We start from the raw sequence: 24,796 nt of genomic DNA on the forward strand, positions 1-24,796 counted from the left end.
GCCCCTGGTGCACAAGTGCCAGCGTCAGTGGAAGTGACAGGTGCACAGCTTGGGCAAGCGGACAGAGCAGGTTAATGCCACGATGCCTCCCTGGAGGTGGAGGGAGGGGCTGTGTGTCCCCCCATCCCACACCAGGACAAGCTGAGGGAAGGCTGCTGCCTAGGGGCCCCTGCCCAGTCTGCAGGCCCAGACCGATACCCAGGGAGCATGGGCAGAGGTTTCCGGGCCCAGGCCGCAAGGGGATCAAGCCCCCGAGCTCGGGGGTCCCTGACTCAGAGGCAGCGTCAAGAGGGTAGGGCCAGATCCCTGGGCCGGAGAACACACCAGCATGTTGGGATGTTGAGGTGGGGCCTGTGGGTGGGCCATGATCTCCTGCCACACCCCACTGCAGGGTGGAGAGTGGGACAAGCTCCAGGCACACTGTACCAGCTGCAGGGAGCAGAAACGCCCCCAGTGGCTCAGGCAGAGCACCGCTGACTGGCCTCCCCTGCCACGGCCGGGGGTGGTCTGTGCACCCTGACTCAGCACTGGGGACAGGCTGTCAGGCTGCAGCTGTAGCCGAGCTCTGGGACCCCTGCTGTGCGCTCGGAGCCCACCTGCATCCCTGACAATACCCCCTCCTGGAGCCCGGCCATGCCCTTCAGCCTGAGCTCAGGGGGCGGGACCACTCTGTGCCCCACCCAGACCCTGGGGAGGGCGGTCCACAGGGCTGAGCTGCCCTCCATGGCCTCCTCCCCCCTCTCCGGGGCTTCACCAGGCTGTCCTGAGACGCCACTCCCTTCCCCTGGAGGGTGGCAACAGCCTCCAGCCAGCCGGCCCCCTGTGTGAGCAGCAGGGCCTCCCAGAGACCAGGAGAAGGAGTCTGCAGTGGGGGGCCAGGAAGCTCAGCGCCATCCCTGGGACCCCCAGCCCCAGGTCTCAGGGTGACCTGTGCCCCCTGCCCTGTCTGGGCAGTGCCCAAGACAGGCCGGGGCCTGTATGTGTGTGTCCGGATCTGTGTGCAGAAGGAGCCGGCCTCCTGGCCCCCATGCTCCGCAGAGCTGTTGGCGTGACGACTGCTCAAGCTGTCTCCCGGCCTGGGGCTGCCTGCACGGTCAGCTGGTCAGCTGGGCCAGGCCGGGCAGGCAGAGAGGGACGGCTGGTGGGCCGTGCCCCCCCTGCAGCCCTCCAGCACTCCCACCCTGCCCTGTGGGCTTGCCGGGGGAAAGTGGGGTCTCCCCAGTTGTATCAGGGAGGGTGACACGGGACAGTCGCCCTCACACCAGTGTCCTGGCACTGGACGCCCCCAGAACAGGGCGCCCTGCTCCTTACAAAGGCCAGTCAGGGCTGACCAGAGCACCAGCAATAGTGCGTGGCCAGTCACCCTCCTGCACAGCTGGGGAAACCACGGCCAGGCTCACAGGGCCCAGAGCGCTCCGTCCCAGAGACCCTGCGGGACACACTTTTGCCTTCCAAAGTGCCCATGTCCCCACACCGAGCTGCGCTGCCCTGGGCTTCGACAGGGGCTCCAGCGAAGGTGGAGCGGACGCTCATGGGGGCCTCTAGGGCAGCACACGCCCCTCCGATGGCAGACCCCACCCCACTCCTAAGATGGACATCACGCATCTCCGGGTTCGGACACTGTCCCCTGAACAAAGGCAAACATCCTCTGAGGAACACGACTGGCCTGGCCTGCAATCTGTGTCCACTTCCAGAATGGTGCTGGCTGCTCAAGGGGATTTCTGCTAGGACCCAGCTGAGACGTGGGGCCCCGGACTATTGAGTTTGGACGTTTGGTATCAACATGGAGTCAAGCTCCGTGGGCAGTGGAGCGGCTCAGGCTGTGAGGATAGAGGGGGCGGTGTTTCCTAGTGGGCCCTTTCCCCGCCCCACCTGGCTCAGCGGCCCTCCCAGGAGGGACGGGCAGTGGAAAGGAGGCCTCCTAGCAGTGGGCAGGGGCAGGGCCCTCCCCAGAGCACCTGCCAGGGGACTGGTGGTAATGCTCCCAGAAAGCGGGAGTGAGCACATGGGACCCTCTTTTCCGGAGTCAGTGACTGTCAGTGGGCAGGGCAGGGGCTTGGGAGTGCAGAGCCATTCAGCCTCCTGTTTGGAGAAGAGAGAAGGGCACTGCAGGCAAGCCTTGGTCAGCAGAGGAGGCTCTGCACGGGCGTGCTGGGCTCTGCCCTCCTCAGCCGCTCTGTTCTCCAAGGTCTCCTGTCCCGGGGCTCAGCCTCCAGGCCCTAGCTCAGGCGGAGGGGCTGTCAGGGGCCAGAGCCCTGCCCTGACGGATGAGTGCTGACGGCCCCACTCCCTGCGCCCTCGGCCGCTGACACCCCATCACACCGCTGCAGGGACCCCGGGAGACCTGGATGCCTCTGCGCACCCCGGCGGCAGCCTGCAGGCAACGGGGGCGGGGACGTGCCAGGCGCCCCTCGTTCGGCCGCACACCTGCCTCTCCACTGCGCGCGCCTCCACGGGGCTGCCCGACCCTGCCCTGCTCGGGCGGCGCCACCGGTGTCACCGGCCAGGAGTCCATCCACGAGTTGCCGGTGCGGCGCGGATTGCTGAGCCGGTCCCCGGCGCGCGAGGCCGGTGAGTGCGCCGAGGGGGCGACTGCGGGCCGGGGAGTGGGAGAGACGGGGGTGCACCCGAGGTGGGGAGGAGATCACTGCCGGCGCTCGGGCGCCTCCGCCCCGAGCCTGGGTCGGAGGTCGCCGCGCCCCCCGGAGCCCGGCGCCGTGGCGCACGCGCGGCCGCTCCTGCCACCAACTTCGGTAGGTGCGAGTCGGCGTCGGGGAACGCGGTCCGTGGCGGAGGCTTCGGGGACTCGCTGCCTAGTGAGTGACCGCAGACCGCGCGGGGTCCCTCCGCAGTTTTCCGGGCGGGAATCGGGGTCGCGCCCCGAGAGCCCGTGCGGGTCCCCGGGGGTGCGGGGTCGCGGCGGCGCCAGGCGGGGCTGGGCGGGAAGTTCCCGCGGGGTCCCGGGGCTACGCGCAGACTTATCACGGCGCAGCAGGCTCCGCTCGGCCCAGGGTGCAGGTACAGCGGGCGCGGGCGGCGGCGGGTCTGTCTGAAGTTTGGGGGCCGCGAGAGGCCGCCAGGATTGTCCGGGCGTGGGCGCGGCTGCCCCAGCCCCACATCCCCCACTTCGTGGTGTCCAGGCTCCACGAACTATTAGAGCGCAGCAGCTGCGTCGTTATAGGAGAACGCCCTGGAGGGAAGCGGGGAGGGAGTTGGGGTCTGGACTTAGCCCCAGAGGAGCCTGGTCACCTGCACCACGCCCTGTGGGGTGCTCCCAAGTCCCAAGGGCGCCAGCTGCAAGCTCTAATCCCCGGTGGCTGGTGGGGGCTCCAAGTGTTGGGTGCCCCCTCTACCCCCTGGGGTGGGGCCTCCTGCCGGGCGGCTGTCAGCTCTCCCCCAGCCAGGGAAGTGTTAGTGGGACCAGGTGTCTGGGCGAGCACATGGGGGGCAGGCTGCGCTGGGCACAGGCACCCAGTCACAGTCACGGGTTGGGACACGTGTGCAAATGAACATGCCTCTGGGGGTGTGGGGTGTGTGCTGGTGTCTGGGGTGTCTTCTGCTTGTGCACAGTCATGCTGGGCAGGTACCAGGTTGTTCTCTGGGCCCCCATGGGGTCAGCGGCACTGGGATGTCTCCCTACCAAGCCCCCCTGCAGCCAGGTGACTGCTTTGAAGGCCAATGCAGGACAGGCCTCTTGCCTGCTGAGTCCAGGGGTCTAGGAGGAGCCCCCCAGTCCAGGGGCCCGGCTGGGAGGTGGGGTGGTGGTGGCACCAGGCGGCACAGCTGTGTGGCTCCTAGGGCTGGGTGATCGATGGTGCCAGCACAGCCGCCTCTGTCTCTGGAGCACACACACCCATTTGTCATCTGTGTCTTAGGGGGGCGGGGGGCAGGGGTGGGGCCTGCCTCTGCACCCACCTCCAAGTTCAGGGCGTGTCTGCGGCCCTCGGGGGCCCCAGCCCCTCTCCTCAGCCAGCCCCCTCCTCCCAGCCCTGCTGGGAGCTCTGTCCCTTCCCGGATGGCCGCAGCCCTCCACACCGGAGCCCTGGCCGTGCTAGCCCCCTCCCAGGGCCCGTTCGAATGGACGGCCCTCTCTGCCCCTCTGGCCATTCCCAGGATGGGGCTGCCCGCTCAGTGTTTGGAGGCAGCAGACATGACTCCCCGCCATGTGCAGAGCCCGAAGGCCGGCAGGGAGGACGATCTGCTCCCGATGACTGCCCCAGCCCTGCCAGGCTGAGCCCCGGGGAGTGGGACACGTGCCCGTGTGTCCACACCCGTGAATGCCTGTGACCCTGCGCGTCCTCGGTGCGTGCGTATGTGCGTGTGCAGTGTACTCGCGTGGCCAGTGGCCTGTCCACTCTGAGTGGTCTGTGAGCCTTGTGTGCCTGGGCCCCTGCACTCTGGCGGCTGCCCGTCTCTGCTCTGAGGTGGCCCAGCCGCACCGAGGTGGTCTCTCCGGGTGCTGCATGAGGAGGGTTCGGTAGGAGCCCTGCACGCTCGTGTGCACGCACCCGCCGAGCCCCGGCCGAGGCACGCGCTGGGGCGGTGGACGGCCCAGGTGGCAGCCCAGATGGACCGCGGAGTGGCTTCTGAGCAGGCGAGCGGGGTGTGGGGAGAGGAGGGTCTTGGCCAAGCTCAGTCGCGGCAGGCTCGGCTGCCGACCTGCCGGCAGCCACCCAGATGGAGCCGGGCTGAGCAGGTGGCCATGCCGTGGGGCCATGCCGGACATCCACGCCCCTCAGCCTGGCCTGGCCCACAAGGGGTGACCCTCCCAGAGACTGCAGTGCCCAGGGACACCCTTCAGAGTAGGGACGTGCTGTGTCAACAGGCTCTTAGAGCTTCTGCTGTTCCTCATCTCGGCTGCCCCGGGAGCAGGGGTCTCGGGGGTGGAGTGAGACAAGGAAGGGCCGCATCCCCAGGAGTGAGTCTGCTCATACTTGGCTTCCTCCAGTCATTCACCAGTGCCCCCAGGGTAGACGGAGACCCAGGCTCTGCCGGCGTGGGGCAGATGGGTGTGGATGGAGTCACCCCAGAATTGGGCCTGCCGGGGACTGGCCAACATGTACGTAAGGTCAACCAAGAAAGTACAGGACTTAAATTTCGGATAAATAACAAACAATTTTTTAGTGCCCAAATGTTGGCTCGGCCATACTTACACTAAGAAAGCATTTGCTGTTTGCCTGAGTCCCGTTTCCCCGTTTTTGTGTGCTGACCGTGTCTGCTGACCCTCCAGGAAGGCGGGCAGGGAGGCCTGCTGGTCTGGACAGCAGAGGCCAGGGAGGCGGAGGGCCGCTGTGGTGATGGGGCGGGGAGGGGTCGGCTAGGGTGCCGGCGCTGACGCAGGCCCCATCCGCAGGTGGCATGGGGCCGGGGCCCACCCGCTAGCCGCCGCCATGTCCCGAGAGGCCGGCTCCTGCCGTCTGGGCCCCGGGGCGCGCGCCCGGGCGCGGAAGCCCAAGAAGCCGCACTACATCCCGCGGCCCTGGGGCAAGCCCTACAACTACAAATGCTTCCAGTGCCCCTTCACCTGCCTGGAGAAGTCCCACCTCTACAACCACATGAAGTACAGCCTCTGCAAGGACTCGCTGTCCCTCCTTCTGGACTCCCCCGACTGGGCCTGTCGCCGCACCCCGGCCACGTCCCGGCCTCCCGTGGCCACCCCAGGCCATCCCGCGGACCCCTTGGCCCCAGCTGACCCCGGCGCCCGGCCCCGAGGGGCGCGGCTCCCGGACGCCCCCGCCACACCCGACCTGGACCTCACGGCCGCTGATGTCCTCTCCCTGCGCCGCCAGGTCGGGGGCCCCCGGCAGGGGGCCGAGGGCTCCTCCCCAGGGACACCACCCCCTGAGGCCGGGGACATGCATAAGGGTGCGGGCCTGGAGGGCCTCCTGGCTGAATCGTGGAAGTCAGGGTTGGGCGGGGGCCGCAGGAGTGCGGCCGTGGTGGGCGCCGTGGGCCCCGAGACCAGTGTTCCCTGCTATCCCCCGCCCAGCTCCGGGGAGCTCCCCGAGGCCCAGAGCCTCCACCTGTCCCTGCTGGGTGTCAACTACCCTCTCGGCCCAGGCCTCTTTTCCTACCTGGGGCCCTCCCTGGCTGCTGCCGCCCATGTGCCCTTCCTGGCCTCAGCCAGCCCCCTGCTGCCCCCAGCCGCTGCCTTCCCTGCCCCACAGCCCCCCGAACGCCCCGCCCTGGTCCCCCGCCTGTACTATCCCCTGCTGCTGGAGCACAGCCTGGGGCTGCCAGCCGGTAAGACCGCCCTTGCCAAGCCCCCTGTGCCCCCAAGAGGGCCACCCGGGGCCCTGGTCCCTGGGCTGCTGAAGGTGCCAGTGCCAGGGCTGGGTGGGCCCTGGCCCCGCAGCGCTCTCAGGGACCCTGGGCAGGAAGAGCAGCTGGGGCGAGCGGCCCAGAGTGACCCCAAGAGAAAGCTGGCCCTGGGGGCCCAGCCAGAACCCCTGAAGGCCCCCTGCAGCCGAGCGAGCGTCAGTGCCCAGAGCAGGTGGGTGTGGGGGCCCAGGCATGGGGCACTCGGGGAGGTGGGAGGAGGGCTGAGGGGGCAGGGTGTCCGGGCGCCCCCCGACCAGAGCTCAGCCGCTAGGAATATGGGTTTCAGGCTGCAGAGGGGAAAATGAGCGCACACAGCCAGCCTTCCTTCCTTCTGGGGTTCTGAGGCCCCAGGCCAGGGTGGCAGGCTGGACAGGGGCGTGAGGGGCGGGCACCGTGGGGACAGTTCAGCCTCCTGACCAGCTCTCGCCACCCCCAGCCTGCGGACCGGCCCTTCCACGAGGCTCTGGCCCGAAGACGAGGAGCTGAGCGACCTCGAGACCGCTGGCCCCGCGGCCTCCCTGCCCCTGCAGCCGCTTGGCTTGGCACTGGGGGGCCCGGGGCACGTGGGCGGGGACCTGACTCGGGCCCTGGGCGACTGTGCTAGGGTGGAGCAGCGCCTGGGCCAGCTGGCACCTGCCGGGGGCCTGGCCCCATGGCCCCTGCGGGAGCAGCTGGGAAAAATCCGCCGTGAGCTGCTCACCATCCACCAGGCACTGGCGCGGGCCGCGCAGCCACCCGACACACCCCTCGACCTCTCTGTGAAGCGGGCGCCCGCCAAGGGGAATGAGGTGCCCGTGGGGCTGTGGGCGCAGCCGGAGCAGGGCCCCACACTGGCCCGGGGAACCCCGGAGCCACACAGCCTCCTGGCGGCCCAGCCTCTGACCAGCCACACCACCAAGTGTGAGGCCGACTCCAGTGTCCCTCCCCCAGCCCTTCCCCTGCAGGCGTCCGAGGACCCTGTCATTCCCAGCAGCTGGGGTGCCCACGGTGGGGCTGGGGGCTCCTGGCCCCCCGAGGCCATCCCGGGCGTGCAGAGCCCTCCGGGTGCCGAGGTCTGACCACAGCCCCCGCTGCCCCCGCGGTCCTTCCCGGATGGGTGCCCTCCTCCAGCCCTGCACCCGCTGCCCTGTTCCCCTCCTGCCCCAGCATGTCCGGGGACAGACCCCCACCTGCTGTGGCCACGCCTGTCTCTGGGGTCATGCAGGCACTGCCCAGGGCCCCTTAGTGAGCACGGTTGTGGACATTAAAATGGAGACCGCCTTCACACACCCGTCTGGGCTCCTTCTTCACTGCTGCTGCAGCGTCACCATCCACGTAAATGTCCCCGGACTGGGCATCAGGGCACGGTGTCCTGGGCCCTCCCCGGGGACCCAGAGTCTGGGGAGAGAGTGGGGTGCTATCCACGGGGGCAGAGCAGGGGCGGGGGAGGCAGGCGTGCACAGTCTCGGATCCTCTGCGTTTCTGCACACGGGTGGTGGGCAGGGACCCCAGAGCATGCCTCCAGCCCTGTCTGGCCGGCCAGCCCTAATGTCAAATTCGTCCAGGAGGCTGCTTGCTCTGGTTAAAAGGCGCCCCACATGCTGTGGCCCAGGGCTGGTCGCGCAGTGTGGCCTCCACTGGGCCCTGGCCAGCCCCTGCAGCCGCGATAGGCATCGGGTGGCTTTCACAGCCCACTGCCTCCCTCCCAGCGCGGCCAGACTTGGCTTTCCCACAGTGGGGGGAGGGGTGCCCCAGGGACCCTTGGGCCCAGCTAATCTCGTCTCTGCCTGGGAGCCGGCCACACCTCTGTGCCCACCCAGGAGTGGCCCCCGGAGGGCTGCACCTGCCTGCTCCCAGCTCCCCAGGCTGGGCTGGCCGGGCTGGGGCCAGTCGGATCAGGACTGCAGCTGCCCATCAGCCGTGGCGACAGCAGATAGCATCGTGCCCACCCCCCACGGCCTCCAGAGCTGGGGTGTAGGCGGCTGGGTAGGGAGTGCTCTGGGTGACAGACACGGGCTGAACCCCACCTTCCAGGGGCTTCCTGGAGGGACTTTGGGGCTGAGGGCTGAGCCATGCACGAGGGGTCTGGAGAATCCCCAGGTCCTGAATCTGAGGGAGCCCCCTCCCACTTTAGCTCCCTATTAGCACCCCCACTTCTCAGCACCCACTGGACAGATGTAAGCCTCACTCTGCAGGAGGTGTGTGATCCCCGCATCACAGGTGCAGAAACAGGACCCAACCTGTAGCCTGTGCGGGGGCACCCCCACCCTGGGCTCCGGTGAGTGAGCTAGCCAGCAGGCCAGGGGCACAGCCCTTCCCTCAGTCCTGAACTTGTGGTCCCGCTGGAGGACAGAGCTGGTGCTATCCCCTGAGATGGTGGCAGTAGAGGCCTTGGACCCCTGGGGAGGGTGGCTGGGTGGACCTTGAGTGCAACCAGCCGGGCAGGTTGAGGAATGTCCCAGAGGCCAGTGCAAAGGCCCCAAGGCGGGAATGTGGCGGTGCTGGAGGGTGTCTGGCGGGTAGCAGCTGAGTGCCGGGCTCCTTCCTTCAGGCCTCCTTGGGCTGCAGCTCAAAGGCCACCTGGCCAGAGCTCTGCCGGCCCCTCCCCGAGGCCAGGTGGCTCCTCCCATACCCTTGAGCTCTGGTTTCCAACAACACAGGCCTGCGGCCCAGGGAGCCTGGTCCCAGGTAGGAGACCCCTCCCCCTGCCAGAGAGGCCTAGGAAAGGACCCCTGCTTTACCCATCAGGGCTGGAGGTCTCCAACAAGGTCCCGTTCCTCTGCCTTTAGAGAAACAATGCTCATCCATCACCCCTCCCCCACCTCGGACAGCGAGGTGCCCTGAGGGCGTAACAGCAGCCGTCTGGGGGTCGTGTGTCTCTCAGAACTGTGCTCAGGGACCACAGCCGGGAAAACAGGGCCCAGAGGCATGACTGGCAGTCGGGGCATGGTGGGACAGTCAGGTCTGTAGGTCAGGAGGGCACCAGGATGCCAGGAAGCCGTGTTGGGCCCGCAGCGCTGCCCGGCACACCGTGGGCTGTTACTTGTCTTGCAGCCCCATGCTTGGCTGGGCTGGAGGACCGGCTCAGAGACGCTGAGGCCGTGACAGCCGCCCAGCGCCTGCTCCCGGGCCTCCTGTTTGGACTGCCTGGGCCTCCCCGACCAGCGCGTCAGCCACGGCCCAGGGACGGTGCCCCGCACTGGACCTTCCCGGAGACCCTGCCTGCTGCCGGCGGCCCCAGCTGCTTGGGCAGATCCCAGCGCCCGCCGCGGCTACCGGGGGACCCCGGGGCCTGCACTGCTCCCCAGACGGCCTGCTCTTCCTGACAGCGGGTGCCGCACCCTGCGTCCACGTGCTGGACCTCGAGGGACGCTCCATCTGCCACCTGCCCTGCCACGTGCCGGGAGCTGGGGCTTTTGTGCCAGAAGATGTGGTGGTGACGGCCGCTGGGCTCGTGGTGGTCAGCGACCTGGTCCATGGGGCTGTCCGTGCCCTCCAGCACACCGCCCGAGCCCCTCAAGGCCGCTGGGTGACGGTGGGCTCCTTCTCCGCCCCCCGGGGGCTGGCTGTAGATGCCTTTGGCCGCCTCTTGGTGACAGACTACGTGCCTGGGGCTGTGCACAGCTTCACACTGGGCCCTGACTTGGCGCCACTGGCCCCTGCCTCCCTGCTGGACCTGGAGGGCCCCTGCTGGGTGGGCCTGGCGCCCGACGGGGGCCTGGCTGTGAGCGAGGAGTTTGGGGACGTACGGCTGTTTGGCAGTGCCCGCCAGCCCCTGGGCTCCCTGGGGGACCTGACCGGGCACCCCTTTGGCAGCCCAGCAGGCGTGTGCACCGACGCAGCGGGCGGTGTCATTGTGGCGGACCAGCGGCGGCGCCAGGTGACCCTGTTCCCCCAGGCCAGGGCGCCCATCTGCCTGGTTTCTGAGGGGCTGAGGCGGCCCCTGGGTGTGGCCTGTGGGCCCCAGGGCCAGCTACTGGTGGCAGACGCAGAGGACGGCAACATCAAAGTGTACCAGTCCCACCTGGAGTTGGACTGATACTGTGGGCTTGAGCTGCAGCGCCCCTTTCTGTGCGTGGCGTAGCCCCCTGGGCCCGGACCATGATGGGAGGAATGTTCAGGTTTCCCAGGGTTCTCCTGGCCGTGGGCCTCGCCCTCCTGACCCTGGACATTTGCTGACCGTCCTGAGCCCCATCATAGCGGGCCCTGGCCTGGCCTCCTCTCCTTCTCCTGGGGAGGATTCAGATTCAGGGGGCAGCCGGAATCAGCTGCCTCCAGCCCCCAGGGTCTAGGAGGCCTGCCCTTTGGGGCTAGCAGCTGAAGCCTGGATGTCTCTGGCGTGTTGGGCCAGCCGCCAGCGCTTACCCGGGCCTGCTCTCCATTCAGTGCTCTGGCCCCAGCCTCCTAATCAGAGGGAGGCAGGCAGGGTAGGTGTGGCTGGGCTGCGCTGGGCTGGGCTGGGCTGGGCTGGGCAGGGGTGCGGCTCCTCACTGTTCCCCATTTTCAGAGGTGCCCTGGATGCTGAGACTCCTGCAGCTTCTCTGGGCCCAGCTAAGGTAAGGGGGGGAGCAGAGGACGGGCCACCTGGAGGCGCCCTGGGGTGACACATGGCTGTGTTACCAGCCTCCATGCTCCGGGCCCATGTGAGACTGTCTGAACTCCTGGAGCTGGACCAAACAGCTCAGGCTCATGGGCAGGGGGAGAGTCCCGGGCAGGGGGAGAGTCCTGGGCAGTGGTCAAGAGCAGGAGGGCCTTCCTGTGAGCAGACAGAAAAACCAGGCTGGGGGCGCCGAGGAGTGGGGTTCCTTGGAATCTGGGCCCAGCCAGGCTCCCAGCTCCATCAGGAGTTCTGGCGAGGGCAGGGGGGGACGCCTAGTCTGGCCCTGGGCGTGGTGAGGGGTTGGTCTCAGGGTCCCTCGGTGTGTCCTGGCTCCTGAGAGCATGGGCCTGGATTAAGCGGGTCAGAGTAAGGAAGTGCAGGGAACAGGTGCTGCATCAATGCTGACGGCTGTTGCTGAGTTAGGGGTCTTGTTCTCTGGAGAAGACGGGGCTGGAGGCGCCCCCCAACCCCCACCCCAGATGGCTTCACCCTCTGGACTGGCCCTGCAACTTCAGGGGTCGCTTGGCCTCTGCAGGGAGCAGAGTGCAAGGAGGCCAGTCCGGGGTTGAAGAGGCAGTTTCTTCTGGGACCCCTGGCACCCCACCCTCTCCAGGGCCTGGGGGTTCTTTAACCCCGCGGTGATGAGGCAAGGTGGGGTCTGGAGCCCTCAGACGAGGAAACCAGGACAGGGGAGGTCTGGCCTCCGTGGTAGGGGACTGGAAGGCAATGGTTTGGGGGACACTGTAGGTAGCCTGGGGGGCCCAGAAGCGCTGCGACGGGGACAAGGCCGTTGTGCACAGCCCGTGGGGAGACAAGGCAGCCGGAGGGACCGGGGCACTGCGCGGGCGGGCCGCCGGCTCCGGGACCGGAACGTTGCGTGTGCGGAACGCTCCGGCGGGGGCCAGCGGGCAGCCCGGGCGCCTGTGCGGCGGACCGTCGCGCGGCAACGCCGGGAGCGGGCGGAAATGGGACTCGTGTCCCGCGGCGCGGCCGCGGCGGGGCTGGGGGCCTGGAGCGCCGCCGCCCGCCTAGGCCCGCCCGAAGCGGTCCCCGACCTCAGCCGGACCCCGCTGGCCCAGTGCACGGCCCCGGTGAGCACCGCTGGGGAGGCTGGCGGCCTTGGGGGCCCGCCCCGCCGGGCTGTGCGCCCAGGCCCCGCCGCGGCGTCCGGGGAGCCCGGGGGCCTCCGGAGCCGACGCGGGGCTCTTACCTCTCGGAGACCCTGCTTTCTCAGCCGTAAAGTGGGGGCGACGCCGGGTTCGCGGCGGGCCGCGGGGGCGCTCTGGCAGGGCGTCTGGAGCCCGGCCCTGTGGGGTGAGGGGCGGCCGGCCGGTGCCCTCAGGCCCGCCCCGCCCGGTCCCGCCGTGGACCTGGTGGAAGGACATTCAGGGTCAAGGGGACCGGCCATCAGTGCTTTACTGTCGTCCCTAACTGCGGTACAGGCCAAAACCCAGAGCCCTTGATTCGTGTCCTTTCTTCTGAAAAGAGAGGGAGAAAGCCCTCTTTAAACACAATCCTTCTTGTTTTTAAACACAGACGTAAGGAGTAACAAGGAATTCTTGTGAGCTACCAAGGGCAGTGATCAGGAGACTCCCCAGAGGATGGTTTTAGGCAGTGAGGGGTCCCTGGCCAGTCATAACTGGGAGTTTGCCCTGAATCAGTTCTGACGGAGGACGACAGACTGCCGGCTTCACAAGGTAGATGGTTGAGTTCAGGTCGTGTGGAGAGGGGTGTCCCACAGACTGTTGCCTGACCTGGGATGGTGGGCTGGGTCACAGGGTACCTGGTGTCCTGGGTAGCAGGCAGCTTTCCCGGGCTTGTGCCCTTTATCGCAGTTTTTAAAGATGCACACGGTGCCGAGTTACTGCCCCACTTTCTCCCAAATGCACCTCTGCTATCGATTGCCTGCTCTTTCATCTTTTTCTGGCTGTCTGATCTGAGCAGACTTCTTTGTGTTGGTCACTCCCAGAGGCTGAAGTGGGGGTGGGGATGGAAACTTGCCCCTCGATTTAAGAGTTCTTTCTCACTGCCCCACAGATGGGAACACCACCCTCTGCCCTCTGCTGCCTTCCCCAGACATGAGGAGCTCTCCTTCCCCTTTCTTTCTTTCTGTTTTTGATAGGTAAACTTTGTAGATGAAGCATAAAACACACAAAATGCACAGATCGTATGTGTACAGCTCGATGAATTTTCTGCAAGTGAAACCACCGTGTAACCAGCTTTGCCCAGAGCATCTGCTCACTGTTAGGCCAAGTGTGTTTGTCTTCTGACAGTAGCTATGGGCGCTTTTCTTAGCTCCTGTGAGAGGAGTCCCCAAGCAGGGGACTGTGATCCTGTCGTTTGGCTGACCTGGTGGTCGCCACTGGCTGGTGCTGAGAGGCTTGTGCTGTGTTTTCTGCTCCCCACTGGTGGTCAACATGCATTGGCGGGACTCACACGCAGAATGCCTCTGTCCCTTTTGTGATTCCCTTGACAGGTGTCAGGAGACAGGGCGGTCCTTGATGCCCCTGCCAGTGGCCACAGGGGCTTGGCCCGGGGCTGCCTTTGGGCTCCAGGTTTCCCTGCAGACGTCATGTTGCCTGCTGTCTCTGATCTCTGCAGGGAGGGGCATTTGGGAGTCTGGCTGCTGCTGGGCTCAGGGGACCCTTTCAGTCAGAATCCACAGGTGGGAGAGGTCTCTCCCTCCAGCCCACTCTGGGCGCCCTGGAGGGGAGGAAAGTAGCTGCCCCAGTTGCCTGTGAAGTCCTGGGCGTGTAAGGCCCCCTCCAGAGCCCCCCGACCCTCAGGAAAGGGCTCCCTCAAAGTCACACCTCCTCAGCCTCGCTGGCCCCCTGTCCCCAAGGGCCTGATGAGCCCTGGGGCCTAGAGGGCCAGGCTCAGTGAGAGGCCTGTGTCCCTCCTTCAGGTATGGCAGGGCGCTGCTGTGTGCTTTGTGCTGACAGTGGAGTCGTTCGTGTCTGGGAAGGGGCTAGAGCCCCAGCGAACCCTCACCAAGGCGAAGCTCCTGCCCGCCAGGCCCACCAGGGTGGGACATGGAGAGCTGCTGAGAGTTGGCTTCTCAGCAGGCTGACTCTTGTGCAGGGCGAGGCTCTCAGCCCCTCAGGACTCAGAAGCCTTGGCCTACCTGGGAGGTTGTTGCTGCCCAGGATCACATGAAGGCTGAGGAGCGCCACCCCCACCTCTATAGCCTGTAGGGGGAGGTCCTGAGGGAGGTGCTCAGCTGTGATAAGAGGGTGGGGCCCCAGGGAGGGGTGGGCCCCGCGCAGCTGGAGGCTGGGGCAGGGTGGATGCCAGTGGATCCCAGCCTGAGCACTGAGGCTCCCCAGGGGCTCACTGGGGCACCAGGCACATGCTCAGGTATTTTCTGGGCCCCCAGACCAAGGCTCACAGCTACCAGCAGTGGGCGCGTGCCTGACTTTCCTCAGCTCTTGCTAGCTTAGTAAGTGAATCAAGCTTTGAGATGTTTAAATTACTTTAATTGTTAATGAGACTGTAGGTTTTCCCTTGTGCTGCAGTCAAAAAACTGTAATCAGTTCTTTAAAAACAAAAATTTAGCCCTGTGCTCAGCCCCGAGTAGGCTGTAAGTGGCGCTGTTTCAGGTGCTTGTGTCTGCAGGAGGGAAGCCTGGCCCTGCCTCTTGGCTGGGGGTGGGCATGGCCTGGGCCTGTGCACACTGCAGCCCAGGGCGGAGATGGGCAGCTGGGGGCTCCACCGCCAGCCTCGTGACTAGACCCGAAGCGGGGTCAGTCTGTGGGCTCAGTGGCCACGTGGACGTGTCTGTCAGGGTCGTCTGAGGCATAAGTCGTGGCCAGAGCCTGTCTCCACGGCACTGGCAGCCACCCTGGGCCCTCGCTGGGTGGTGGTAGCTCTGAGCTGAGCCCTCCTCTCTTCCAGCGGCCCCAGCATGGTGCTCAAGGCCTTCTTCCCCACGTGCTGCACCTCGGCGGACAGCGGCCTCCTGGTGGGACGGTGGGTCCCGGAGCAGAGCAGTGCTGTGGTTCTGGCTGTGGTGCACTTTCCCTTCATCCCCGTCCAGGTCAAGGAGCTCCTGGCCCAGGTACAGCAGGCCAGCCAGGTGAGCGTGGCCGTGCTGGGCACCTGGTGCCACCGCCGGCAGGAGACGGAGGAGAGCCTGGGCCACTTCCTGGAGGGCCTGGGTGCCCTCTTCTCCCACGAGCCCTGGTTGCAGCTGTGTCGAGAGAGGGGCAGCAAGTCCTGGAGCTGCAAGGCCACCCGGCGGCAGGGGCCCGCACCCCTCGCCCCCGTCTGCGAGGACCAGGTCATGCTCGTCTTCTATGACCAGCGCAAGGTGCTGCTGTCACGGCTGCACCCGCCCGCGGCCCTGCCCGAGCGCCAGGCCGGGGATGCCACAGCCAGCGCGGGCGGCCTAGCTGCCGTCTTTGACACAGTGGCGCGGAGTGAGGTGCTCTTCCAAAGTGACCGGTTCGATGAGGGCCCCGTGCGGCTGACGCACTGGCAATCGGAGGGTGTGGAGGCCAGCATCCTCGTGGAGCTGGCCAAGCGCGCAGCGGGGCCCATCTGCCTGCTGCTGGCCTGTCTGCTGTCACTGATCTCCGCTGCCAGCGCCTGTCGGTAGGTGTCCCCGGGGCGGGCCGGGTAGGTCGGGCTCACAGAGGCCAGATGGGCCCTTCTGAGGCCCACGCTGCCCCTGCACCCCGCTCTCGTCCTGCACCCCGTCCCCACTGGGGGCTGCTCTCCTGGTGCTTCTTGCTCAGGGTAAATACAGGCTGACCGGCAGCCTCAGTGGTTGCATGGGACCCTCAGACAGCTCAGGCCCCAACAGGGAACTTAGGTGATGGGGGGACCCGGGCTGTTCCGCACAGGGGCCCCTGTTGGTCTCCCGGCACTTACCCACCCCCTTCCCGGCACTGCAGGAGCGGCTGCCCTGGGAGGCTGTGGGCAGTAGCCCCTCGCGGTCTGCTGGGGGCTGGTCTCGGGGTTCACCAGAGCACTCCTGGCTGTGGGCCCTCTCCCTGTGAGAAGCCCTCAGAGGCACTGCTGGGTGCAGAACAGCCGTGCTGTACCCTAGATCAAGGGGTTTGGCCTCAGGTCTGGGGATGGGCCTCACCAACTCCCCAGGGGCTCTGGGGGCATGTGGCCCTGTCCCCATAGAGAGACCCCAGCAGCTGTGTATGGGCAGCACCTTAGGTTATGGGGGCTGCTAGTGTTTTGACCTGTGGAGTGGGTTCCAGAACTTCATGAAATGAGTCATGTGAAAGTGTCTGGGCTTGCCTGGGGGCACTTTTGAGAAGAGAAGGTCCTTTGCTTTTGTTGGCTTTCAAAGAACGCAAGAACAGCTGTGAGCTGCTCGCGTGCCCCCAGTCCCGAAGACCCAGAGGCAGGTGCTAGTCCTTGTGGCCATCAGGAGCCCTGGGACATCAGTTTGAGGCCTGGCTGTGAGCGAAGTCCCAGGGGCCTGGCCTGGGCCTTGGGGAGACCCTGCCCATCACCTGCCTTCCACTGGGTGGGACGGGGGTGTGCTGACCGCATTTCTCTCTGGGAGTTGGGTCAAAGTCTAAACCTCCAGGGTCAAGGCTGCCGTCCCCCGGGGGCCCTGAGCGTGCTCTCCTTCCCCCCGGGGCCCTGAGTGTGCTCTCCTTCCCCTCGGGGCCCTGAGCGTGTTCTCCTCCCTGGGGCCCTGAGCATGCTCTCCGTCCCCTCGGGGCCCTAAGTGTGCTCTCCTCCCCCCCCCGGGGCCCTGAGCGTGCTCTCCTTCCCTCCGGGGCCCTGAGCGTGCTCTCCTTCCCCCCGGGGCCCTGAGCGTGCTCCTTTGGTGGCCCTGCACTTGGCAGGTGGCCCCTCGGCCCCTCTGGCCAATAGCAGGGCTCTGGGTTGCCCTGGAGTCAGGCACTGAGTTGCCATTGGACATTTTGCTCACCTTTGCTTGAGAACACACCCCTCAACATCTGCAGGTCTGTGAAGCGTCTGGTGCTTCCTTTGCTGCGTGAGGGGTCAGTCTCGTTGGGCTTGACCCTTGACACGGTTGTCCGCCCAGCAGGTGCTCAGCTTCAGTGCCTGGAGTCAGCACCTCGTGTTCCCAGTTGATAGGAGCGACTGCGACCCCCGCTGGGCTGCCCACCGGGGCCCTCCCCTGTGTCCACAGCCCGCGGAGTTCAGCAGTGTGGCCACGGGCGTTTGGGGCCACCAGGGCCTTTTTCCTCTGCACGTTGAGGGGTAGTGGCTGTGGCCGTGGCAGCCCCAACGCAGGGAAACCCGAGGCCCCAAAGGCCCATCGCCTCCGTCCCCTGCAGGGTGTTCCGGCCGTGGCCGCTGTCCTTCATCTGGAGCAAGCTGTCCACCTGCGAGCAGCTCAGGCACCGGCTGGACCAGCTCACGCTCGTCGTCAGCGCCCCCAGGGCCGGGGGCCCCACCCAGCTGATGAGGTGCGGGCGCTGCAGCCCCCCGCCCCCCGCTGACCCCCGCGGCTGCCCGCACGCTCACGCCCGCTGAACCTGCTTCCAGGAAGGCCAACACTCTGGTCTCCGTGCTGCTCGACATGGCCCTGGGCCTCCTGCTGCTGTCCTGGCTGCACAGGAAGGACCGCTTCGCTCAGCTGGCGGAGGCGCTCGTCCCCGTGGCTGACGTGAGTTGGCGGGAGGGCCCCGGCTGCTCTCCAGCACCTGCTTCCCGGGGGCGCGGCAGGCCTTTCCTGGGAGCAGCTCTCAGCGGGCCCGCCCGGTCCCCTCACAGCCACTGTGGCCTGCGGAACCCGTGGAGCTGCGTAGACATGGGCCCTGCAGCTGGGCCACCTTGCCGCTGCTGGCCTCGGCCTTCCCGTCCTGACGGTGGCCGTCTGGAGCCCCTTTCCAGGCTTTGCAGGGGCGCCGCCTGCCTGCCAGGCCCAGGTCCCGGCGCCCCGTGGCCCTGCTGTGTGCGGTCGTCTCTGCTCTCCTGGCCATCGGCCCGGGCCTGTGCACAGTCAGTGGGTCAGCGTCCCGGAGACCCTGTGCCCCTAGGCCACTCTCTGTGGCGCGCTCAGCCTCCCGCCTGCCCTTCGTGCTGGTTCTGTGGCTCCTGCGCTGAGGGCCAGAAGCCCCAGCCTCCTCTCCCAACCACAGCTGCCCGCCTGCTGTCCGTCCACACCAGCTCTGAGCCCTCCTCCTCTCTACCGTCTCTGCACTTGTATCGGGAGCTTGTCTTTTTGCCTAGAACAGCCCCTCAGCACCCCTCCCAGGCCTCTGGGGCCCTCTTGGCCCTGGGCGTGGTCAAGCCGCTGAGATCTGGCTGTAGCATCCCGGTGGGCTCAGCCACTCCTGCTATCATTAGTCTCCAGTCACAGGTGGACACTGGGCCTGCTGGTGGCCAGGACCCCACAGGGCAGGAGCCCACAGGCTGAGTCCCGTAGCTTCTAAGGGAGGCCTGGCCCGAGAGGGAGGAGGGGCACCTGGGGGCTGGGAGGGGGCTCGGCCACTCCACCCATTTCATCCCCGCTCTGCCTTTTGGCCAGTTTTATCCTAGGCCTCTTTTCTGCAGAATTGCTCAGAAATATAAATATTTAATTTAAAAATGAAAGCCTCTTCCTGCTGCCAAGTTCTTACCCTTTAAATATTAAATAAGCTCTATTTATAAAGAATATTCTGTTCCCTTCTCACTGCCCCAGACGCGGCAGAGGCCGTCACCCAGGGCTGGGAGAGGCCTGCGTGCAGGCGGGAGGGGCTGGCAGACGGGGCAGGGACAGGGCGCCTGTGGCCGCCCGTGGGTGCCGAGGCCCAGTCCTGAGGGCCCGCCTGCCACGCTGGCACCGTGCTCCTCCTGGGGTGGCCAGGACGGGGGTTGGCTTACTCGCTCCTTGTGAGGCCCCGTGCCAGACCCTCGCCCGTCGTCATTCTTCCCTCCGTGGGACCCTCCAGCTACCCCGCCCCTGTCCAGCTCGTGGGCCCCTGATGGGCTTGACTCCCCAGGCTCATCTGGGGTCCCCAGGCAGGTCACCGGGTGACACCCCCATCCTTGCAGCGTGTGGCCGAGGAGCTCCAGCATCTGCTGCAGTGGTTGATGGGCGCGCCCGCCGGGCTCAAGATGAACCGGGCGCTGGACCAGGTGCTAGGCCGCTTCTTCCTGTACCACATCCACCTGTGGATCAGTGAGTGCTCGCCGGCCCCGCAGGGCGTGCCCCGGGGGACAGGCCCAGCCGAGGGGGAATGGGGCCCCTCGGCCTCGGCTTCCTGTCGGCCCAGCACCCTGTGTGTGGAGCTGGGCCACACCTCGGGCAGCCGTCCTCAGGGAGGACCGGGGGCTGCGGGACCCCGGGCGCCCCTCAAGGCTGACCCCGTCCCACCAGGCTACATCCACCTCATGTCCCCCTTCATCGAGCACATCCTGTGGCACTTGGGTCTCTCGGCCTGCCTGGGCTTGACAGTCGCCCTGTCCATCCTGTCGGACATCATCTCCCTTCTCACCTTCCACATCTACTGCTTCTACGTCTACGGCGCCAGGTGGGTGTGCCCCTCCCCCCACCGCGGGCCGGCGCGTGCTGCCCTGGGCCCTGGGCGCAGACAGGCTCCTGGGCCGGGGGGTGTGGGGCGGCCCCCACCCTGACGGCAGTGGCCTGCAGGCTCTACTGCCTGAAGATCCACGGCCTGTCCTCGCTGTGGCGCCTGTTCCGAGGGAAGAAATGGAACGTCCTGCGCCAGCGTGTGGACTCCTGCTCTTACGACCTGGACCAGGTACCAGCTCCGTCCAGCCGGCCTTCGGCCTGCACCGGCCCGTGCAGTGGCTCGGGCATCACAAGGGGCAGCCTCGTTCCTGCTCCGCAGGCCCCGGGGGTGCAGGGAGCTGCAAGGGGCAGGGGGTACATGGGGCCACAACGGGGCAGAACTCGCCACAGGCAGGGACAGACCCTGGTCCGGGAGGCTGCAGGGCAGCAGGCGCTGGAGGTGAGTGTGCACGGGGCCTGGGTTGTCCTGTTAGCTTGTCCACACCTGCCGCGGGGACCCTGAGTGCTGCCCTTCAGTGTTGTTCTCCTGACTGATTTTCACCCCCTCCTGTCTAGTGTACGGGCTGCGCACCTCTCAGCTGGTCCTGCCTCTGCCCACTCTCTGCCGTGGTGTCACCCGGTCTGGAGGGCAGGCGTCCCTCCCAGGACTGGGGAGGGCTGTCCCGAGTGGCGTCAGGCAGCGGCCGGTGCCCCATCTCTGGACTCGCGGAGGGGCTGTGGTCAGTGCAGGCGGGGGCGCCCCCAGCGTGGGGCTCTTGCTGCTGCTGATGCTGGCGTCCTTTTTCCTCGTAGCTGTTCATCGGGACCTTGCTCTTCACCATCCTGATTTTCCTACTGCCCACCACAGCCCTGTACTACCTGGTGTTCACCCTGGTGAGCAGAGCGCCGCGTCCGGGGGCCTGGCCCACAGTGCGCAGAGTGGTGACTGCTGGCTCTGCCTGCCAGCGGGCAGCTGTGGGGAGACCACCCGCCCGTGCCGGCCACAACAGAGGGTGGCTATTCTGGACTCTGTACTGGGGCCTGGAGCAGGCAGGGGTCCACCCTGGAGGGTACCACCCCCTACCACCCTGGGACATGCCACTGGATGCATGGAGGGCAGGGCTCTCTGTGGTGCGCGAGGGGCGGAGTGTGGCCAGCAGGAGAGGCGTGGTACCCAGGTGGCTGGGCCGAGGGGCCAGTGGCGTGTGTCCCTGGATTGGAGTGCCCTGTCTTCTGGCCGAGCGGGAGGGGGTTTCCTGTCTCCTGTGCTCAGGCCTCAGGTTCAGGGCTGGGCCCCTGCCTGCCCTGGGGACCTGTCAGGCCGCTCGGCTCAGGCGTGTGCAGCGTGGCTCTGGCCACGGTCCCAGGCCCAAGGCCCTGAGCACCGTCTGTACTGCAGCTCCGGCTCCTGGTGGTCACTGTGCAGGGCCTGGTCCATCTGCTCGTGGACCTCATCAACTCGCTGCCGCTGTACTCACTTGGCCTCCGGCTGTGCCGGCCCTACAGGCTTGCAGGTAGGTCTGCACGCTGGCTAGGGAGCACGCCCGGGGCCCTGGAAGCCGCGGTGTGTGCGGCAGGCGGGCAGGGGGCACAGGGTCCTGGTTCTGGGGCGTGAGCTGCAGGGGGAGCCCCACCTTCAGGCTCAGAGGCCACAGACACAGCCCTCCTGTCTCCTGAGCCTTTCTCGGGATGAGTGTGCAGTTTGCTCGGAAGCGTGCCTGCAGTGTAGTGTGGGCAGTGCCTGTGTGGGGCTCAGAGGAGAGGCGTGTCCCCTGTGGCTGTGAGGCTGTGTGCCTGCTGGCATCCCTCCACTGGGGGCTGACCCCCCCAGAAGACTTCTGCCTGCTGGGGCCACGCTGGCCAGCACAGCCACCCCCGCTGGCCCCCCTGCAGGCAGAGGCCCCTGTCTGCACGCTGACACCAGCCGCAGGTTGGCCAGATGCCCCTGACGGGAGGCCGTCCCCACTGCAGGCCTAGGGAGTCCTGATCCGACTGGTCAGAGTTGTGGTCCAGCCTACCCAGTGCAGGGTCTTTGAACAGTTGGGGAACCTGGGGGTTCCTGGCGTAGCCCCCAGGTGAGCAGTGTGCCCAGGAGGCCCTGCGCTGGTTTGCAGCCAGCAGCTCAGCCCACCCCAGAGCTCATGGTGGCTGCTCGTAGTCAGCGTGGAGTCAGGAGACACGAATGTGCGTGTTTGCGGGCTTTGGGCCTTGAGTCTGTCCACCAGATGTCCTCAAACCCTCTTTCCAAGAGCTTCCTCCACTGACCCCCAGTGGCCCAGGCTCCCTCAGCCCCCACTATACCTCATCCCCTGGACCCGGCACCTCCCTGGCCCCTCCCGCGCTCAGGCCTGCACACTCCTTTTAAGTTCACAGGAAAGGCCGCAGATGCCGTCTCTTCTCTCCACCGCATTGCCTTGGGGCCTCTTCATCAATTGATAATTAGCTCCTGTTTCTCCTTTTAAGAACCTTCCACCTTGGGGATCCCCAGGCGTGGGAGCCTACACTGCAGGCCAGAGTGTGGTGGGTCCCCGAGTCAGCTGTGCTGGAAGGCACTGCGATGAGCAGGGTTCCCACCCCTCAGCAGGTGCCGTGTCCACTCTAGGAAACCCCTGCCCTGCTCACAGAGCAGCACAGCCTGCTGGCTCTTCCCTGCCTGCAGACCCTGGGCTTTGGTCTCAGTGCGGTTCTGCCAGAGCTCTGGTGAGGGGCAGCTGCTGCCCACAGCTGGCAGCTCTCCAAGGGGCGCACTGTGGGGGCTGCCCTCCCTCACCGGGCTTTGCTCTCCTCGCAGCCGGCGTGAAATTCCAGGTCCTGGAGCATGAGGCCGGCCGGCCCCTGCGCCTCCTGATGCAGGTAAGGCCTCCCCGCGGCCCTTGCGTTGCTGCCTGTAGACAGGCGCCCTGCCCACTGTGAGGCCCCCTGTTCTGGGGCATGTTCTCTGCGCCCCCTGGTGGGGGGCCTCAGGGGTCCTGGGGAGACTCCCCTGCCCCCAAGGCCTTTGGGCACCATGACGCCCCCTCTGCCTGGGCCCTCCCCCAGCGTGGAATCCCTGTGGTGTGCCAGACACCCTGGGGCACCCAGGTTCCGCATGCTGGGCCCTGTGTCCCTGTGTCCTACCCTGGGCCGGGGCTCCATCTCCAGGCAGGATAGCAGAGACTTGGCACAGGCTGGCCCTGTTGGGTTGGGGCCTGTCCTGCTGGGGCCGTGGGCCAGTTGCCGGAGGCGCAGAAGCAGCCAGGCTGGCCTGAGAGGAGAGTTCAGAGGCTAAGGAGCCTGTGTGGTTTTCCGGGGAGGCTCCTACAAGCCGAGCGAGTCCTGGAGTTGGGGGTCGGCCCCCGCAGCCAGGCTAGAGCAGAGCACTGCTGACTGAGGCCCAGGCCTGCCTCCCGAGCTGCCTGCCCCGACCCATGTGCCCCAGCGAGAGCGTGTCTGGCTCGGAGCCGGCCCTGCCCTGCGGTTGTCCAGCCCAGGGACCCCCGGGACAGCCTGCGAGGCCTGGGGAGGGAGTCCCACGGGGTTGGGGGCCACGTCCCGGCTGATCGCTGCCCTTGTGCTTCCAGATAAACCCCCTGCCCTTCAGCCATGTGGTGCACATCTACCGCCTCCCCAGCTGTGGCTGCCACCCCAAGCACTCCTGGGGTTCCCTGTGCCGCAAGCTGTTCTTCGGAGAGCTCATCTACCCCTGGAGGCAGAGAGGGGACAAGCAGGACTGAGGGCCCGGCCCCTGGCCCGCCTCGCACCGCCATCTGCCAGGTGTCAGGGCGGCACACACCTCTTGCTGCCCCTGGTTGTCGGGGCCTCTCCAGGCCCTGCCCGTCGCATCTCCGCCCGACTCTGGTCCTGGGGGTGATGAGGAGGGGGATGCGTGTGGTCAGCCAGGCCAGCGCCCAGCTTCAGCACCATCAGTTCTGCCTCGGGGACCCCTGCTGACCTGTTGTGACAGCACGGTTCACCTGGTCCCGCCAGCCCCTGGGCCTGCCCCAGACCCAGACGGGTGTGCAGAGCCCTGCCTCTGCCCACTTTGCCCGTTCCCAGTGGGATGGGCCAACAGGTCTTCCTGGCTGCTCCCCTGCACCCCACCCTGTCATGGGTAGGGGGGCTCTTCCCAGGGTGCACTCAAGTAATCTCGAGACTCTGGCCCCCAAGGGTCTCCTTCCCTGGGGGCTGCCCCCTGGGGTCCCCAGTGCCTTCCAGCTTGTCTCAGTGAGGGAAGCCAGCCAGTCTGGGGCTCCAAGCCGCTACCAACCCCCAGCCTGGTCCAGTGGTTCCAGGAAGCTGGGCAGCAGCATCCGTGGCACCAAGTCACACAGGGCTTCCTGTCGACGCTCTAGGGAGACTGTTCTACAGCAGGAGCTGCCCACGGACCTCTGGGTGTCTCTCAGTGAAGCCAGGCCACAGGGGGTGCCCCTGCTGGCGGCAGGGACCCAGCCACCTGGCTGCCCGTTCCCACCCTGCTCCCTGCAGGAACAGGCTTGCTGGCTATATCTTCCATCCTGACACTGGCCTGTGGCAGGGGCAGGCAGCGCCCAGGCAGGGGTCCCAGCGCTGGTCTGTACCTGCCTGGCAGCCACAGGCAGGATCTGGGTGTGAGTGTGAGCCCAGAGTCCTGGGGGTGGGAGGCCTCAAGAGGCGGTGGCGTCATGTACAGCCTGTCATCGTGAAGGCGGAGATGTGTGTGCAACAGGCGGTGGGGCTGTGCCCCCGTCCACCCAGGCACTCGGGACTGCCCACCTGACACCCACACTCCCCCTCTGGGGGCTACAGTGGGGAGGTCTGGGCGCATCCCCACAGCCCAGGGTCAGGAGGGTGGGTCCTGGCTCTGTCTTTTCTGCTGGGACAATAAAGCCTCCAGTGCGCTGGGAGTGCGCCACTGTGCCTTCGTCAGCTCTTGAGCAGTGGGCCTGGGGAGGCGGGAGCCCCCACTGTCTGTCCTGAGACGATGGCCACGCTAGGGGCCAGTGGGCACTCTGCAGGCCTCTGCAGATCTGGGGGCTGGGTCTGTAGCCCCTTGAAGATGTCCTGGTGTGGATGAACGGACCCAGGGCCACTTGCTTTCTAGTTTGGGCCTTGCCCTGGCGTGAGGGGCTCCCAGAGCAGGACACGGGCCCGGGGTACAGGCCTCTGGGTGAGTGAAAAGCTCTGATAAGTGTGTTGTTGCCTGAGACCTGGGACTCCACACACGGAAGGGGTACTTCCTGACAGACTCTTCCGTCCTGCAGCCTCCAGGGCCTGCGGGTGGCTGCTCTGAGCCTGCTATCCGGGCTGTGGGGGAAAGAGCAGAAGCCTGAAGAGGCCACTTGGCAACTTCCAGGCCAGCCTCTCCACCGGGGTCAGCAGAGGACCCATGTGGGGCCTGGCGGGCAGGACCACACCCCATATTCTGCTGAGAAGGGTCTCCACCTATAGAAATAGCACCCGGGGCCTGCCTCACCTGCTGAATTCTCCCCCGCTCCACTCAGCCT

The 24,796-nt window shown here is 66.7% G+C and overlaps 3 protein-coding genes across 13 annotated transcripts; all 3 read left to right on the plus strand.

The window, feature by feature from the left end:
* The first annotated feature begins 1,900 nt into the window (after positions 1-1,900).
* PRR35 (proline rich 35) lies at positions 1,901-7,587 on the plus strand. Of its 3 annotated transcripts, none has more exons than XM_069569525.1 (3): positions 1,901-2,571; positions 5,354-6,493; positions 6,758-7,587. In XM_069569525.1, exons 2-3 carry the CDS (start codon positions 5,391-5,393, stop codon positions 7,377-7,379), a joined length of 1,725 nt encoding a protein of 574 aa, XP_069425626.1. In that variant the 5' UTR covers positions 1,901-2,571; positions 5,354-5,390; the 3' UTR covers positions 7,380-7,587. The 3 variants fall into 3 exon arrangements, with proteins under 3 accessions (XP_069425626.1, XP_069425628.1, XP_069425627.1); XM_069569527.1 differs by lacking the exon at positions 1,901-2,571 and adding an exon at positions 2,758-2,816; XM_069569526.1 differs by lacking the exon at positions 1,901-2,571 and adding an exon at positions 4,131-4,302.
* NHLRC4 (NHL repeat containing 4) lies at positions 7,469-10,339 on the plus strand. Its single transcript, XM_069571453.1, has 2 exons — positions 7,469-7,545; positions 9,409-10,339. Exons 1-2 carry the CDS (start codon positions 7,469-7,471, stop codon positions 10,337-10,339), a joined length of 1,008 nt encoding a protein of 335 aa, XP_069427554.1.
* PIGQ (phosphatidylinositol glycan anchor biosynthesis class Q) lies at positions 10,100-24,196 on the plus strand. Of its 9 annotated transcripts, none has more exons than XR_011252543.1 (12): positions 10,100-10,727; positions 10,808-10,856; positions 14,795-15,493; positions 17,173-17,304; positions 17,384-17,504; positions 18,875-19,001; positions 19,200-19,353; positions 19,473-19,584; positions 19,911-20,228; positions 20,734-20,848; positions 22,126-22,187; positions 22,895-24,196. XR_011252543.1 is itself a non-coding variant. In XM_069569414.1 (12 exons), the coding sequence occupies exons 2-12, from the start codon at positions 10,819-10,821 to the stop codon at positions 23,045-23,047; spliced, it is 2,004 nt and encodes a 667-aa protein (XP_069425515.1). In that variant the 5' UTR covers positions 10,100-10,727; positions 10,808-10,818; the 3' UTR covers positions 23,048-24,196. The 9 variants fall into 9 exon arrangements, 7 of the variants coding, with proteins under 7 accessions (XP_069425515.1, XP_069425518.1, XP_069425519.1 ...); XM_069569414.1 differs by having other exon boundaries at positions 19,473-19,794; positions 20,148-20,228; XM_069569418.1 differs by having other exon boundaries at positions 10,348-10,727; positions 20,148-20,228.
* The last annotated feature ends 600 nt before the right edge of the window (positions 24,197-24,796 follow it).

This window comes from Ovis canadensis, chromosome 24, assembly GCF_042477335.2.
Source record: "Ovis canadensis isolate MfBH-ARS-UI-01 breed Bighorn chromosome 24, ARS-UI_OviCan_v2, whole genome shotgun sequence".
In the NCBI taxonomy this organism is placed as follows: Eukaryota; Metazoa; Chordata; class Mammalia; order Artiodactyla; family Bovidae; genus Ovis; species Ovis canadensis.

What these genes read in the sequence shown, in the direction of transcription:
- PRR35 (XM_069569525.1), top strand. Translation starts at nt 5,391, where the DNA reads ATGTCCCGAGAGGCCGGCTCCTGCCGTCTGGGCCCCGGGGCGCGCGCC. An exon ending in AGCGTCAGTGCCCAGAGCAG is followed by an intron (nt 6,494 to 6,757) that starts GTGGGTGTGGGG and finishes CGCCACCCCCAG; the next exon opens with CCTGCGGACCGGCCCTTCCA.
- NHLRC4 (XM_069571453.1), top strand. Translation starts at nt 7,469, where the DNA reads ATGTCCGGGGACAGACCCCCACCTGCTGTGGCCACGCCTGTCTCTGGG. An exon ending in GCACTGCCCAGGGCCCCTTA is followed by an intron (nt 7,546 to 9,408) that starts GTGAGCACGGTT and finishes AGGCCGTGACAG; the next exon opens with CCGCCCAGCGCCTGCTCCCG.
- PIGQ (XM_069569414.1), top strand. Translation starts at nt 10,819, where the DNA reads ATGCTGAGACTCCTGCAGCTTCTCTGGGCCCAGCTAAG. An exon ending in GGCCCCACCCAGCTGATGAG is followed by an intron (nt 17,305 to 17,383) that starts GTGCGGGCGCTG and finishes ACCTGCTTCCAG; the next exon opens with GAAGGCCAACACTCTGGTCT. An exon ending in CAGGGCAGCAGGCGCTGGAG is followed by an intron (nt 19,795 to 20,147) that starts GTGAGTGTGCAC and finishes TTTTCCTCGTAG; the next exon opens with CTGTTCATCGGGACCTTGCT.